The 14,376-nt window shown below is 55.4% G+C and overlaps 6 protein-coding genes across 6 annotated transcripts; 5 read left to right on the top strand and 1 right to left on the bottom strand.

The window, feature by feature from the left end:
• Nucleotides 1-347: 347 nt before the first annotated feature.
• ATEG_04470 (SH3 domain protein) lies at nucleotides 348-4,102 on the top strand (the record flags this gene model as incomplete). Its single annotated transcript, XM_001213648.1, has 3 exons — nucleotides 348-2,070; nucleotides 2,134-2,229; nucleotides 2,286-4,102. The coding sequence occupies 3 exons, from the start codon at nucleotides 348-350 to the stop codon at nucleotides 4,100-4,102; spliced, it is 3,636 nt and encodes a 1,211-aa protein (XP_001213648.1).
• Nucleotides 4,103-4,791: 689 nt separating this feature from the next.
• On the top strand, nucleotides 4,792-6,093 carry ATEG_04469 (uncharacterized protein; the record flags this gene model as incomplete). Its single annotated transcript, XM_001213647.1, has 1 exon — nucleotides 4,792-6,093. One exon carries the CDS (start codon nucleotides 4,792-4,794, stop codon nucleotides 6,091-6,093), a length of 1,302 nt encoding a protein of 433 aa, XP_001213647.1.
• A 1,613-nt stretch (nucleotides 6,094-7,706) lies between these two features.
• ATEG_04468 (Zn(II)2Cys6 transcription factor) lies at nucleotides 7,707-9,197 on the top strand (the record flags this gene model as incomplete). The annotated part of the gene is made up of 3 exons (XM_001213646.1): nucleotides 7,707-8,853; nucleotides 8,902-8,984; nucleotides 9,174-9,197. The coding sequence occupies 3 exons, from the start codon at nucleotides 7,707-7,709 to the stop codon at nucleotides 9,195-9,197; spliced, it is 1,254 nt and encodes a 417-aa protein (XP_001213646.1).
• A 557-nt stretch (nucleotides 9,198-9,754) lies between these two features.
• Nucleotides 9,755-11,541, top strand: ATEG_04467 (sugar porter family MFS transporter; the record flags this gene model as incomplete). The annotated part of the gene is made up of 4 exons (XM_001213645.1): nucleotides 9,755-9,855; nucleotides 9,981-10,283; nucleotides 10,351-10,855; nucleotides 10,915-11,541. The coding sequence occupies 4 exons, from the start codon at nucleotides 9,755-9,757 to the stop codon at nucleotides 11,539-11,541; spliced, it is 1,536 nt and encodes a 511-aa protein (XP_001213645.1).
• A 791-nt stretch (nucleotides 11,542-12,332) lies between these two features.
• Nucleotides 12,333-13,283, top strand: ATEG_04466 (Rtr1/RPAP2 family protein phosphatase; the record flags this gene model as incomplete). Its single annotated transcript, XM_001213644.1, has 1 exon — nucleotides 12,333-13,283. The coding sequence occupies one exon, from the start codon at nucleotides 12,333-12,335 to the stop codon at nucleotides 13,281-13,283; it is 951 nt and encodes a 316-aa protein (XP_001213644.1).
• Nucleotides 13,284-13,658: 375 nt separating this feature from the next.
• Nucleotides 13,659-14,263, bottom strand: ATEG_04465 (40S ribosomal protein eS17; the record flags this gene model as incomplete). The annotated part of the gene is made up of 4 exons (XM_001213643.1): nucleotides 13,659-13,733; nucleotides 13,788-13,985; nucleotides 14,045-14,170; nucleotides 14,243-14,263. 4 exons carry the CDS (start codon nucleotides 14,261-14,263, stop codon nucleotides 13,659-13,661), a joined length of 420 nt encoding a protein of 139 aa, XP_001213643.1.
• Between the last annotated feature and the right edge of the window lie 113 nt (nucleotides 14,264-14,376).

Below are 14,376 nucleotides of genomic sequence, written 5' to 3'. Positions count from 1 at the left end.
AATTGGTCTCCCTCAATTCGGTCAGTCTCCCCCTCCCCCCTTTCCTTCTCCTATTCGTCCCATCCTCGCGGTGACGTACCTCTCCCCTCCCTCCTTTATCCCCCGGGATCCATCAGGCTGACATGTTATGTTTCTGTCCGACTAGACCCTCCTTACTACCGAACAACAACACCCACCCCCGATCTATCGCCGTGGAGCACATCGGCCGATGACCCTGTGCGTCAATCTGTCATAAGCCTGTGCTTCCCGACGGTGTTTTTGTTTTGGTGTTCGGTTGTGCTCCAACCCCAAGCAGTCGCTCCTTTTTGTGCCACATCTCCGTGACAGCTACCCCCCCGACGTACCAGATGTCCAGCCCGCCTTTCACGGTCAGAGCGGTCTTCGAGTATTCGTCGGGCCACGATGATGACCTTAACTTTGCTATCGGTCAGGTAATTACCGTCACCGAGGAGGAAGATGCGGAATGGTATTTCGGCGAGTATACCGACGAGTCTGGTTCCAAACGAGAAGGCATCTTTCCCAAGAACTTCGTGGAAAAGTATGAACCCCCAGCGCCTCCCCGTCCGTCCCGTCCGAGTAGACCGAAGAGAGACGCCGAGGCCGCCTCTTCGTCCGAGCCCGCGCCCGCGCCCGTCGCTCCTCCCACGGCTGAAGCTCAACTCCCGCCTGAGCCGGAGGTAGAGGCCACTTCCCCTCCTGTGCCCGCCCCTGCGCACATTGAAGAAGTGCCTCCACCCCCGATGTCCCCTCCAGCGCACGTGGAGACTCCTGGTAGTGAGGCCCCCCTTTCACCGAAGCTCGTGCAATCCTCCGCCCCTGCTCCCCCGCCTCCCAGTGAAGCGACGGAGCCAGCTCCTAAGGCCGCTCCCAAGCCTCCCCCACCAGCTGTGGCGGAGAAGCCCTCCGGTTCTTCATTCAAGGATCGCATTGCGGCCTTCAACAAGCCAGCCGCTCCTCCGATTGCTCCTTTCAAGCCCAGCGGCTACAACTCTCAGAGCTTCATCAAGAAGCCTTTCGTCGCGCCCCCTCCTAGTAAAAATGCCTACGTGCCACCCCCGAGGGAGGCGCCCCCCAAAATCTACAAGCGGGACGAGGATCCGGAGGTTCAGGAGCGAGCTACACGCGAACCGCCCGTCTCCGAAAGCCGGCCGCCGCCTCCTGCCCCTGTTTCTACTGAGGACGCCGGAGAAGGTGCGGAAGATCAGCCTAAGCCAACCAGCCTGAAAGAGCGGATCGCCCTTCTACAGAAGCAGCAATTGGAGCAAGCCGCTCGTCATGCTGAAGCTGCGCAGAAGAAGGACAAGCCCAAGCGACCCCCCAAGTTGCGCACCGAGTCTCATGAAGAAACTGTCACAGAGGACCTGGGCGACGAGCCTCAGGCTGGTGAACCCGCCCGAGATCACAGTGCGGATACATTGAAGCCTGCGGCTGTTCCTGTACCCCATGCAACAACGCCTCCTCCACCGGCACGGGAGTTAGCCAGTGACACTAACGACGCTGATGACTCTGCGACTGCCGACACCGAGGATGCCGAGGAAACGTCAACAAGTAAAGAGGACTACGAAGAACGCCATGTCGAGCCCCAATCTGCAGCTTCGGTTCAGGAGGAACGGAAGGAAGAAGAAAAGGATGACAGCGAAGCTGCGGAGGAAGGTGAGGAAGAGGAGGAAGAGATCGACCCCGAGATCAAGCGCAGAATGGAACTTCGTGACAGAATGGCGAAGATGAGTGGCGGTATGGGAATGATGGGCTTTTTCGGTGCCCCTGGAGGGATGCCTGTTCCTGGAGGAGCGCCACGGAAACCGAAGGCGCCTGTCGAGTCGGACAGGAGTGCTGCTGATACCGAACACGCACCTCCTGCTGCTGCTGCTCCCCCCGTCCCTGTCATGGCTCTGCCTGGAATGAATGTTCCCAAGCCTGCTGCTACTCCCAAGGTCGAGAAAGACGAACAGGAAACGCAAGCCGCCCCGTTGACCGAACAACATCCGGCTGAGGAAGTGCCCGATGTAGAAGAGGCTGTTCGCGAAGAGCACCCGCCCACTTCCTCTGACCGGCCACCAGCCCCTCAGGGTGAGTAAATCTGTCCTGACTATATTTCCTGTGTGCCTTGTTCTCACGTGTCCTATTGCACAGCTCGTCCAGCGCCGCCGCCTCCGCCAATGGACACCCGGCCCATCCCACCTCCTGTTCCTCAGGACCGACCCATCTCTCCACCACCAGTCCCTGGGGGTAAGTCAACGATAGTCCTACCTCATGGATTTGCTTGTTTTCTAACTGCCTGAAAGGTCGCCCCGCTCCCCCACCTCCTAGACCGTCAACATCTGGCGACCCAGGTGAAGAGTCTGACGACGAACTCTCCGTGCGTGCTAGAAATCTCTCTTTGAATGCCGCAGCAGCTGAACATTCTGCTGTCCCGCCTGCCCCGGCTCCTCCAATTCCTGACCACCTTGATTCACGTCGCTCGTCTACCTATGACCCCACGTCTCCAAAATCCCCAACGCTTCCTGCGGAGAAGCGGATGAGCCGCCAACCTCCCCCCGTTCCAGCCAACCCCCCGGTCCCGATGCAAAGCAGACCAGCTCCCCCACCTCCCCCTGGCCATATCCGTCGTAGATCGACTGCAGACAGCCGGGCCAGCACCACTTCCCAGCCCCGGCAAGCTGGCGAAGAGGCTGAGGGGGAAGTCACGGAGTACGATGGCGACTACGACACGGATATTGCCTCTAGCGCTAAATTCAAGGACGCTCTGAAGGCCCATGGGCGGGATTCAAGCCTTGATGACGGCGCTATGACGGACGAGCATTCTCTTCAGTCTCCTCGCAGTCCCCACGAAGGCCGTCTTCCGCCACCCCCTCCACCTTCTGCCCCCCGCGCTGTCCCTCCTCCGCCGCCTATCCAGCCTCCCAAGGGTGCATCTAGGCCTTCCTTGGATTCGCCAAGAGGACCGCCTCCGCCCCCGCCGCAGAAGGAGCCATCTGTTGGCGATGACGATGAGTATGATCCATATCGCTATACTGCTCCTCAGCACGGACTGCCTCCGCCGAAGGCACCACCTGTGCCCTCCCGCGCCCCGGAAGTGCCTCCCGTTCCTCAGACGGAGCCCGCCAGGGATGATGACTCTGACGAGCTGTATGAGGCGTCTCCTGTGCAATCGCCACCAGAGATCCCTGCGCCGCCGTCTGACAAGCGCAGTTCGTTTATTCCTCCGCCTCCCAGCATGCCGCCTCCCGGACAGCCCACCACGCCGCGGAGTAACCGGGCGTCCTTGGACATCCCAAGACAGCAGTCTGCTATGCGGAGATCCATGGACGTAGGCCGTCCATCTGTTGACCAAGGGTTCATTGCTATGGATATTGACTTGGCGGAAAGCAGCCTTTGGTGGACGCAGCCTAACATGCCTCCGCCCACATTCCAGAACCGCAAAGACATTCTAGTCGAGGTCGAGGAGTCCAGCTCCACAAAGCGCGGTGGTAAGACTACCGTGACGAAGGATGTCTATATTCTCTTTATGGACTATTCCCAGACCGTCATCAGCGTCAGCTTTGATGCTCGGAACCCCGCAGACGCTTCTCTGGAGCAGCGTCACGAGGCACCTCCTCACCCGCCCCGACAGGATCAGCTTGAAAACGCCCACACTCAGATTGGCAACCGGATTGCCACTGCTGTCAATGCCGTTCAGAACACCACTGTTGGAGACGGCACTCCGCACGGACTGGTCCAGCATCTAGTCAACCCACTCTCCGACGCTCTTCGTCCTGTGGGCACCCGAGCTTATGGCGCTTTGGTGTATTCCAATTTGGCCAACGCTTCTGTGCAACAGAACGATGAGATCCGTGCAGGAGATATCGTCAGCTTCCGTAACGCTCGTTTCCAGGGTCACAAGGGCACGATGCATCAGAAGTACAACGCGGAGGTCGGCAAGCCCGATCACGTGGGTATTGTCGTCGACTGGGACGGCACCAAGAAGAAGATTCGCGCCTGGGAGCAGGGTCGGGAGAGCAAGAAGGTCAAGGTGGAAAGCTTCAAGTTGAACGACCTTCGCAGTGGCGAGTGCAAGGTCTGGCGAGTGATGCCCCGGGGCTGGGTCGGCTGGGAAAGCTAGGCTTTTTTCCACCTCTTCCCTCCTGTGATTGACTGATGAGAAGTACATGTGCATTTTCTTTCCCTTCCCCCCTCCATTTCAAAGTTTATGAAAGCGTCGATGTCTGAACAGCAGATGCGTAAATGTTTGATTCTGGTATATTTTAATTCGCATGGTACATGGTTCGTCTTTCGCCGCGTTCTAGTCGGTGGATACGCTTCATGCAAACTAGGACGTTTTATGTTCTGTCTGTGTCTTGTCCATCTGAATCGATTGTATGTATGCAGTGATGATATTTACGCGACCTTGTTATTAGAAGTATAACATATGATTTACCAGTGTTTGATTGATCTGGAGTCTCTCTACGAATCGCTCATTTTCGAGCGAGGCATCTGGATAGACTTGAGTTACAAACAACCACTTTGTGAATTTTGAATGAATCTGCACATGATACAATATACCTTAGTACTCTAATGCAGTCTCTTCCAGCGTGGAAGGACGCAGGTCAAACCTGGTACACGCCAAGTGCCCAGCCGGTAGTCCGCTCCAGATCTTGATATGAAGCGATTTCTTAGCCAACTCCTTGGCGGAGCTGCACCGTCGCATATGTTCCTGGTCTATCACGACCTACGGCCAAGTTTTACTGGCGTCCACCCACTGCTCTCCTTGACAATTCCAACCCTCAGGCAAAGCACCCTCGGATAGGCGGCATGGACCAAGATCTTCCATTTGATCCCGGGCGCTGTGCCGAGCTCTACAACCGCATTATCCGCATCGGATTTGACGGTGCGCGGCGGTCTCTCCGCGGAGAACGTCTTCAAACAAGTTGGTTCAATGCCTGGTCGGCCAATCCGGATGCTGCACCACATGTATCGCCCTGGCGAGCCCGGTTTCCTCCGCTGTTGGTCTCCTTCCTGGACCAGGTCGAGCTGATAGTCAGCTCCGATGGAATCCCGATCGTAAACGATGCGCTGGCCTACCATGTACAATCAGTGTCTCCACCTCCCCGTCTCCAACCGCCGGAGCTTGATGGCCTGGAGGACTGTATCTTACTCTTTCGCAACAACCTCGAGGCCTTCCCAGACTCCATCGGGTTGGTGATGGACTTATCGGACATGCAAGTCTCTTACATCCACGATCGACTCGATTGGGAGGAAAGCCCCGAATGGTATGACCTGCAGTTCGTTCTGGAACGGCTCAACGCCATCATCGATGTGGGCAAGTACCGTCCCGGTCCGGCCGACAGCAGCTTGCATGACCCATACCAAGCTATCAGTAACTTCTGGAGTGTGGTACCATGGAACGACTGGGTACTGAACCAGAGTGTTCTGGTGTACAATGCCCTGGTCGAAGCCATTGAGGTTCGTCTTCCAGGCTCCCAGGAACGATCTCAATCTCAATCTCGACCGTCGATCGCGACTCCCGAGACATTGGATCCCAGAATCAATGGCTTCCCTCGAGCGTTCCTGTTACAAGCACGAAAACCCATCTTCAAGCAGATTGCTCCAGGGTTAACTGTCTATGATCCCTCGGCGCCACCTCCACCGATAGAGGTTCATCACCCACCGCGTGGAGAACCGGAGTTTCGAACCCCATACTACCGTGAGTTGAACGGTGGTCCTGCCGTCTCGGATGCTGTGATCCTCTTCCCTGCCACCGAGAGTGAGTATCGAGAGCGCCAGGCGGGGTTATGGGTATATCCTGACGTTGCGTGGGCGGATACGGTCAAACTCGCACTTCCGTTTGAGCTGTCTTCGTTTCCGAGATTCGATGGGAAACATGTTCGCCAGAACACGTCGACTGGTTTGTGGGGACAGCTGGGCTGTTCTTTCTTTGTTGATCATGGAACACGACTCGTCAGCTTGCTTGAGAAGTGGACGGAGCTCGTTGAGAGTGGGATTTGGACAGTCTCAGAGAAGGGAATTGAAGGTGGAATGGAGTTTTATAGAAGAGCTGAGGATCCAGAGAAATCGGAGTGGTTTGTGTTGGAGGCCTGTTTTCCCATGGGGTGAGGATAGAGCATAGAGTGAGCGAATCTGGGACGGTCCTGCTCCAGTCATTCCTATATGCTAGGCAATTGTCGGGATCCGGAGCCCAGACGTATCACGGCGGGAAGAGAAAACAAGCTCCAAGGCCCAGCTATCGGATATCCAAGGCTCTAATACGTCCTACTTCCTTCATGAGTGGAACAACCACCTTCCAGTCCATGCCGACTTCCAAATCCTCTGTATAGGCCCCCGTCTCCACTAATAAGTCGCGTACCGGCTTTGCCGTGCGGTAATAATAGCACAGATAATGCACTGCATTGCGGCCCTGATGATCCTTGATCCGCACGTCCGCGCCAGATCGAATCAAGAACCGCATCATCGCGTCCGGTTCGGCCAGCCGGTGAAGCACCGTCCAACCCCTGCCCGGACTTTGTGCGTTAATATCTGCGCCGGCGGGTTGGTCATACTCCGCGCGGTCAGCTCTGCTCCGGCGTCCATTAACACCGGTAGAAGAGAAAGGGGGCCGTAATATGCTGCAAGATGGGCGACGGTCTCGTTGGACTGATTTCGCAGGCTAAGATTGGACCCTGCCCGGAGTAGAATGGATACGGCATCACTATGAGACGCAATCGCAGTAAAGATGGCACTTTCTCCCTCGCTGGTGACTGCATCTGCCTGTGGCCCCGCCTCCAGAAGTAGCTTAACTATTTCCCGCGCGCGCGGTCTCTCCGCCGCGCAGTGTAGCGGGGTCATGCCATGGGTAGTGGAGGCGTTCACATCTGCGCCTTTATGCAATAAAAATCGAACACAGTTCAGGGATCCCGAGGCCGCTGCGCAATGTAAAGAAGTCTCTCCCCCCAGGCTGCCACGATGCAGGTCCTCTCTCTGGCCGGAGTTGCCATGTTGGAGCCTCGACTTGCGCTGATGCCAGATAAACTCTAGGATCGGGAGATGGCCAAAGCTTGCGGCCGCGTGGATCTCTGTCTCGTGGAACTCGCCGACAAAGCCCTGAACGTGGTACTCGTACAGTAGCTAAACCATATCCAGGTCCTTGTTCTGGATAGCGCGACTCAGCGGTGGGTCGTCATAAGGCTCATTTAGAGAGATCTTGCAGTCTAACAGGTAGTAGACGGTAGCCAGATCGTGGTTCTGGATGGCAGTCACCAGGTGGGTTTCTGGGATAGATGAGAATAGACGGAGGACCTGCAGGTGAAATTCCTATAGCGGCATCGGTGGCAGCCTTAAAAACAAGGCCACCTAGACCATGGGGCGAGATAAAGAGCGGCGGGGTCTCTAAAAAGGAAATCTTGGCCATCGCAACCCCGCCAGGGTCTAAAGGACAACAGCGGAGCACACTTTACCCTCTGACGCAGTAAATTTGCACTTGATCGGGCCCTTCCCACCCCTTCCTCGGAGCTCAACGAAGCGACGCGCAGTTTCCTCTCGACCATCTAAATCCGCATGTCGGGGGTCATATCGGCAGCAGAGGCGTTCGAATAACTTTGGTGCGATGGACATTGACGCGCAGCCACAATCGACAAATACGAGGAGGAGACGCGGAGGCACGCGCAGAAAGACAGGCAAGCCCCCATCTCCGGAGTCAAGATCCTCCACACGCTGACCCGGACGCCATCAGGATGGTTCGTACTACGTTGGGGACGCGACGTGGACTGGGCCTTATATTAACTGACGGGCGGTTTTACAGCTTCACATGCAAGGCACGGCACACCCGCTGCGACGAGAAGAAGCCGGTTTGTAGCAACTGCGAACGGCTGGGGCTGGAATGCCGTGCAAGCGAGTTCATCGCCTATTCTCGCTGGTGTCCGACTGATCAAAGCTCCACCGGCCGTCGGGAGAGCTTCGCTAGCGCCGTGGATCCTCAGACGCCTGATCCACCAACATCAACGTGGGATATCTTTCGTCTCGATTTGCCCGGATTGAAGAGCTCTGGCGGATCTGCCCATAATGGCTCCTCCGAATCCTCCAGTCAATCTGCGGCCTCAACCACACATCCGACCTTCCAGCCAAAAGCGCCATCGCCTTCAATACCGCTGACGCCAGAGATGGTGTTTCTCCTCAACGAATACCGGAAAGGTCTCGCAAAATGGATGGATATTTTCGATCACAGCTGCACCTATCAACGGGAAATTCCCAAGCGTGCCTTGACCTCTGAGCTTCTTCTTTTCTGCATCTGCGCGTTTACCGCCAGACAACTGAGTCTCTCAGCATCCGGAGAGATCTGGACGCCCGTGGCCACCAACTATTACGCGCAAGCATTGACTTTGCTGATCAAACTATTGAACAGCCCTGCACCTCAAGATAATGCATTGAGCGCTGTCATGCTCCTGAGCAGTTATGAGGTCTTGGCCGCGCAAGGACAAGAGCACCGGCGACACTATGAAGGCGCTATGAAGCTTATCTTCATGCAAGGTATTAGTGCCCGAGCCTGCGGGCTGGACCGAGCTAATTTCTGGATTTGGATTCGACATGAGATCACAATATCAGTTATAAATGGAACCCCTCTGCAGATGAGTCCAAAGTATTGGAATGTTAGCTGGCGAGAGGGCGAGACGGAGGAGGATGCCTTGGGAAACCAGTTGTTATGGCTAGTCGGTCGAGCTGTTGACTGGGTATATGGCAGTGGGACACTATCTGAATATTATGATCTCTTGCGAGATACAGAGCATTGGTATGGGGGCTTATCCGAATCCTTTCGGGGGGTCAAGTTTGGTGGTCTGGTCGAAGACGGACTTTGCAAGGTGCATTTCGCTCACCCTGCCGCTGGTACATCTCATTCGGACCCCTCACGCCGATCCTTTCTAACGTGCTTAGCTGCCGCCATGATCTGGTACCACCTTCTCCATATACTGCTTTATGCCGAACCTGTGCTTAGGGATGTTGCATACGCACCAAACGTCAGTGGAACTCTCACGGCGCGACCCTGGAAGCTGATGAGGGATAGGTTCAAGAACATGCGACTGAACTCATCAACATATCGATCTCCGACCTCCCTAATGAGGCTCGTTGCTTCTCCATAATTCCACTTTACTTCGGTAAGGTCTGTAGCGAGTTGCGCGGGCAGCAAGGTGCTAATCATCATACAGCCGGAAAGCACGTTGAGAGCGTGATCAGAAAAACTAGAGTATGGGTTCTGTTGGACAGAATACAGACCGAACTTGGCTATAATACGCGCGGTAGAGTAGAAGCGCTCCAACAACTTCTCGAGCCAACGCATCGCAGGGAGTGGTTTGACACAGGCCCGCCCACTCTACCGCCAGGGCGGCATTAAAATGATCGCACGAGGTCCTATATATCGGTGAACTTGATCATGGTATAGATGAGGCCATTCCCGTTGCAGTGGCTTACACGCGTGAGGCGGGCCCGCGGAATCGTCCCGACTGGTTCCAGGATTCTGGGGCCTGTAACCCTTTCCCCTTTGGGACAACTACACGCGTGTATGTTCCTTGCCCTTGGTATGGCTTCGCTGTCATTGATGATCAACATGCAAAGACAGTCGACTACGCGCAACGATGCATTGGGTTCTAATATTTATCGTCAGAGGATTGATTTATCTCCCGTCGCCTCAGAAATTTCTTCCCTCTTCCATATTCTCCTGCTGTCTACTGTGTCAGAGCATCTGTTTCAATCGTGATATCGAGATCGGCCCCTGTGTGACCATTTGCCAATGGATCAAGTTAGCGGTCGTACATGCGCACCCTGGCTGCAGATGCCTCCGAGGTATATTCTCGCCAGTTTACTCACAGCCACGGGTGGATTTCTTCTGGGGTACGTCGGCCATAGCACCTTGTCGAGGTGATGCGGTGTCCCTCTCAATCAACGAGCCTCATCTTACCCCCACCGTCTATGGACGGGCATAACCTAAGCCCAAGCTGACCGGTGGTCCTCTCTAGCGTCGACACAAGTATCATCGGACCGGTCACGGTCATGCCCAGTTATGTCGAGTACTTTGGATCCCACTCCTCGAGCGTGCATGGTATCATTGTCTCGTCGATCTTACTTTCGGCTGCGGTCATGAGTGTTATCGCTGGCCGGCCCGCGGATGTCTTCGGCCGCCCACAGGGCATTGCGCTTGGCGCTGCAGTCTTCGGGGTGGGTGCGGCGCTCGAGGCCGGTGCGGTTCGGCTGGCAATGTTCATGGTGGGACGAGTGATTGAGGGGATGGGGTTTGGTCTGTATTTTGGGACGCTAACGGTGTAAGCGCTCCTATGCCCACACCTCTTTTTCTCCCTTCCTGTCTTGCTGATGGTGGACATTCGATAGGTATGTCTGTGAGATCTCCCCTCCGGACATCCGGGGCCCCTTGACGACAGGCCCGCAGTTTATGGTCTGCACGGGGCTGGTAGCCGGGTATTTCACCTGTTACGGGACCGCTCGCATTGAGGGCTCCATGTCCTGGCGGCTGCCGTTTATTATCCTCGTGGGTTTGTCCATTGTCTTCGTCACCAGTGTGTTGCTCTACCTGCCTCCATCACCGAGGTGGCTCCGCCTGCATGGACGACACTCGGAGGCCGAGGCCGCGTGGGAGGCACTAGGAGTGAAGCCGGAAGACCGTCAGAGTATTGAGGAAGACCTTGAAGAGGGATCCCTAATGCACGCTCGTGATGACGGATCGATATCTTCTCAGTCGCCCGTGCGAAACACGGAGAAGCAGCAGGAGGAAGCCAAATTCTTCGACCTGTTCAAGAAGGATGTTCGCGGGCGGACGATGCTGGCTGTCTTCCTCATGGGATTCTTGCAGCTAAGCGGAATTGACGCTGTGTTATATGTACGTGCACACATTCATCCTTGGTTCGCCTGGACATGGCTAACGCGGAGAGGAAAAAGTACGCGCCTCTGCTTTTCCAACAAGCCGGCCTCACCAGAGAGGAATCCTCCTTTCTCGCCTCCGGCGTCTCGGGCATCGTCCTGGTCGTCGTCTCCGTCCCGGCGCTCCTCTTCGCGGATAAATGGGGCCGCCGCACCAGCACCATCGTCGGCGGGCTGGGGCTGACGATCACGATCCTGCTGATGGGCACTCTGTACGCGGCCAACGCGGTCCACCCCGACCACGGGGCCGCCCGTTGGGTCGTGATCGTCTGCATCTACCTCTACGCCGTGTTCTTCGCCTCCACCTGGGCAGTGAGTATCAAAGTCTACGCGCCCGAAATCCAGCCCCAGCACACGCGGGCCAAAGCGACCGCCCTCGCGCATGGGTTTAACTGGGTCTGTAACTGGTTTGTGGCGTTTATCTGCCCCATTCTGCTGGCGAAGAGTAGCTCGGCAGTGTATTACTTGTTCGGCGGGTGTTGCGCGCTGACGACGATTGTGTGTTTCTTTTTTATGATTGAAACGAATGGTAAGAGCTTGGATGAGGTTGAGAGAGCTTTCACGTTGAAGAATGATGAAGACGAGGGGATGGGATTGAAGATGGGCAAGGCGATCTTGAAGGTGTCCAGGATAGAGGGTGAGTAGGCGGCGACGGGCGGTTTAGATTGTCGACTATGGTGGTCAACGCTATCATGTATACGGACGACCTTCTCTCATCATGGATTTCCACCAGATGAAGATTTTCCTGCTATGAACTGTTCTGCGAGCGCATGCGCAAATTTTGGGGCGTGGACTTGCCTGAGGACCCTGATTACAAGGCTATAGCAGAGGCGAGCAGGCCACCAAACGCACTGGCAAAGATGGCCGAGGACCAGTAAATGGTGAAACGGTTCTGCGTTTCGGCACGCTTGTACCAAAAACTACCTGTAAATAAGTCATACCTGCAATGCAAGATCCTTAGTCTATGTCTCTAGACCTAGAGCGGTTCTTAACAACGTGATGGAGGAGAGTCTGTGCCATGTAAGGCGCTCTGCCATGAGTGGCTCGTTTTGGAGGAAACAGCATATGTGGACCACTCCGCTAACCGGAAAAAGGCTACCAGGCATGGTCTATATAATTTCGACGGAACTAGCCTCTAATTAGTGAAGGTATTGCCTAAAAGGTCGGTATAACTAGACCTAATTAGAGTGTACGAGGCAGAGTGTTAAAAAAAGATAGAAGAACTAGTTGTTTTTAGACACCCTTGAAATTTATTAAACTGGTTCTTTATTGTTGAGAATTAAATAAAGGACATATAACTACCTAGGTACCTAGTAGTTCTACGGAGTACGGTCGAATTTGCCTCCATCAGTGACGCACCTCTTTCCCTTCCCTCCACTCCCACATTCTGCTCCAACATCAACATCCACACCTTTGGTCGCACCCTCAGGCTCACAATGTCTCCAAATCCCACGCCGTTAAGAACCTCTCTTCCATCCGCTCATGCGGCCTCTTCCACGTCCTCTCGCTCCCAACCCTCGCGTCCTGCGCCACCACGCCCTCAAGCGTCACACCAACAGACGAAGCCCGGTGCCGATCCGCGCCATATGGCCATCGCTCTACACCATGCGCACCGCATCCAGGCTCAAAAAGACACCGAAGCCCTCATCCTCGACCGAATTCTCGAACTCGTCTCCTTCCCCTCCTCTCCGGACGCAGACCCCGCGGCTCCCTCTCCCGACGATGCAAATGCCTTCAAGGCTGCTCTGGCGCCCTTCCAGCCTGCCGACTACGATAACCTGATCCTCGAGCGCAACATCGAGGGTCTCTGCGGATACGGGCTGTGTCCACGTGAACACCGCAAGGAAAACGCCAAGGGTACCTATCGCATCACCTGGGGTGCAAAGGGGACCGGTCCGGGCGGTCGCGGTCGCGAGATGAACATCGTCCCGCGCGAGAAGCTCGAAATGTGGTGCTCCGATGCCTGTGCCGAACGCGCCATGTATATTCGTGTGCAACTGGCGCAGGAGCCAGTCTGGGAGCGACGGGCGGATGACCGTCGAGGAAAGGATATTCTCCTTCTTGAAGAAGGCAGAGGCTCCACGAGGATGAAAAGTCCTGCCACGGTCAAGGAAGTTGCCGGACAATTGGACCAACTACGACTGGACCCTGGTCAGCCATCGTCAAGCCACATGGCCGAGGATCTTGCGAGGCTCTCCGTCCGAGACGAAAATCATCACGATCTGGCTATGGAGCGTGGGGACTCGAATCCAGCTCTGTACGGCGGTCGGGTGGATGTGCAGATCCGCGAGAAGCAGAATCTTAATCCCACGGCCAGGGCTCCCGAGATGCGCCCCGGCGATCATAAAGGGGGCTCGATTGAAGGCTACATGCCCCGTGACGACTAAGCCGGCTGCACGACGGCTTCATCACTTTTGCATAGAGCAGCGGGTTGTTTTTAGGGATTTGTTGGGCGTTCAGGATGATACCCAGTATCTACGTTAGACCTAGAATGTGGAATCCACAATTCAGGCAGAGGTCTTGTCAAGATCCGTAGCAGTCCGGAATCATAGACAATACTCCTTGCGGGATCGTCTACGAATGTTCCGCATGTAAGCGGAACATAGACCATAGGATAACAATTGGCGATCAAGCGTCATCCCCAAAGGGGAATCGGCGACACCTTGTTCAGCAGGAACCACGTTTTCATTCCGTATCTGTCGACCGTCTAAGCTATATAGATAGCTGGAAGCCAGCCTGCCAATTTTGTAGTCGTAAACTTTTTACCGGAAGCGGCGGGGGCGGTCCTGGTGCTGCTGCTGGGAGACAGGGACAACGTTGACCTTGAGGTTGTCGAACTAGACATCCACATTAGACTCTGCATGTTCGATTGCGCCTGCAGGAATACTTACGCCCATGCTCTTGAGCAGGTCCTTGGTGTCGGCATCGACATCAAGCTGACCAGACTCGGTCTGGGAAACATCCAGAGCGGAGATCTCAGGAACGTACTGATCCTTACGCTCACGCTCCTCCTCCTGAAGCTTGAAGGAGATACCGCGGACAGGGCCACGCTGGATACGCTTCATAAGGTGGGTGGCATAGCCAGCAATCTGCAGTCATGCTCGTTAGAATTCGTTCCAGATGAGATCCAGGTGTCGCGATTTCTTACCTTGTTGCGCAGGCGCTTGGAGGCAATGATAGCGACCTCATCGCACAGACGCTTGTTGGTCTCGAAGTCGAGCGTAAGCTTGGGGTAGTAACGCTCGATGATGACCTTGGCGGAGCGCTTGACGGTCTGTATGAAAATAATTTATTAGAATCGGAATTCTGCTTCTCTTTGTTGTGTTGCGATTCCTCAATCACTTACCTTAGTACGGACGCGACCCATTTTGGCGGTTGTGTGCTGGCGGGATGGATGTTCGAAAATCAAGATTCACTTCCGTCCATTTTCCTTAAGACGATAGTGCCGACGGTCAGGTGATTGCACTAGCCCTAGCGCCC

The sequence above is a fragment of the Aspergillus terreus genome, genomic scaffold, assembly GCF_000149615.1.
Source record: "Aspergillus terreus NIH2624 scaffold_6 genomic scaffold, whole genome shotgun sequence".
Classification (NCBI taxonomy): Eukaryota; Fungi; Ascomycota; class Eurotiomycetes; order Eurotiales; family Aspergillaceae; genus Aspergillus; species Aspergillus terreus.
The sequence above is the reverse complement of the archived record's forward strand: the minus strand, read 5'-3'. Positions and strand labels throughout refer to the sequence as shown.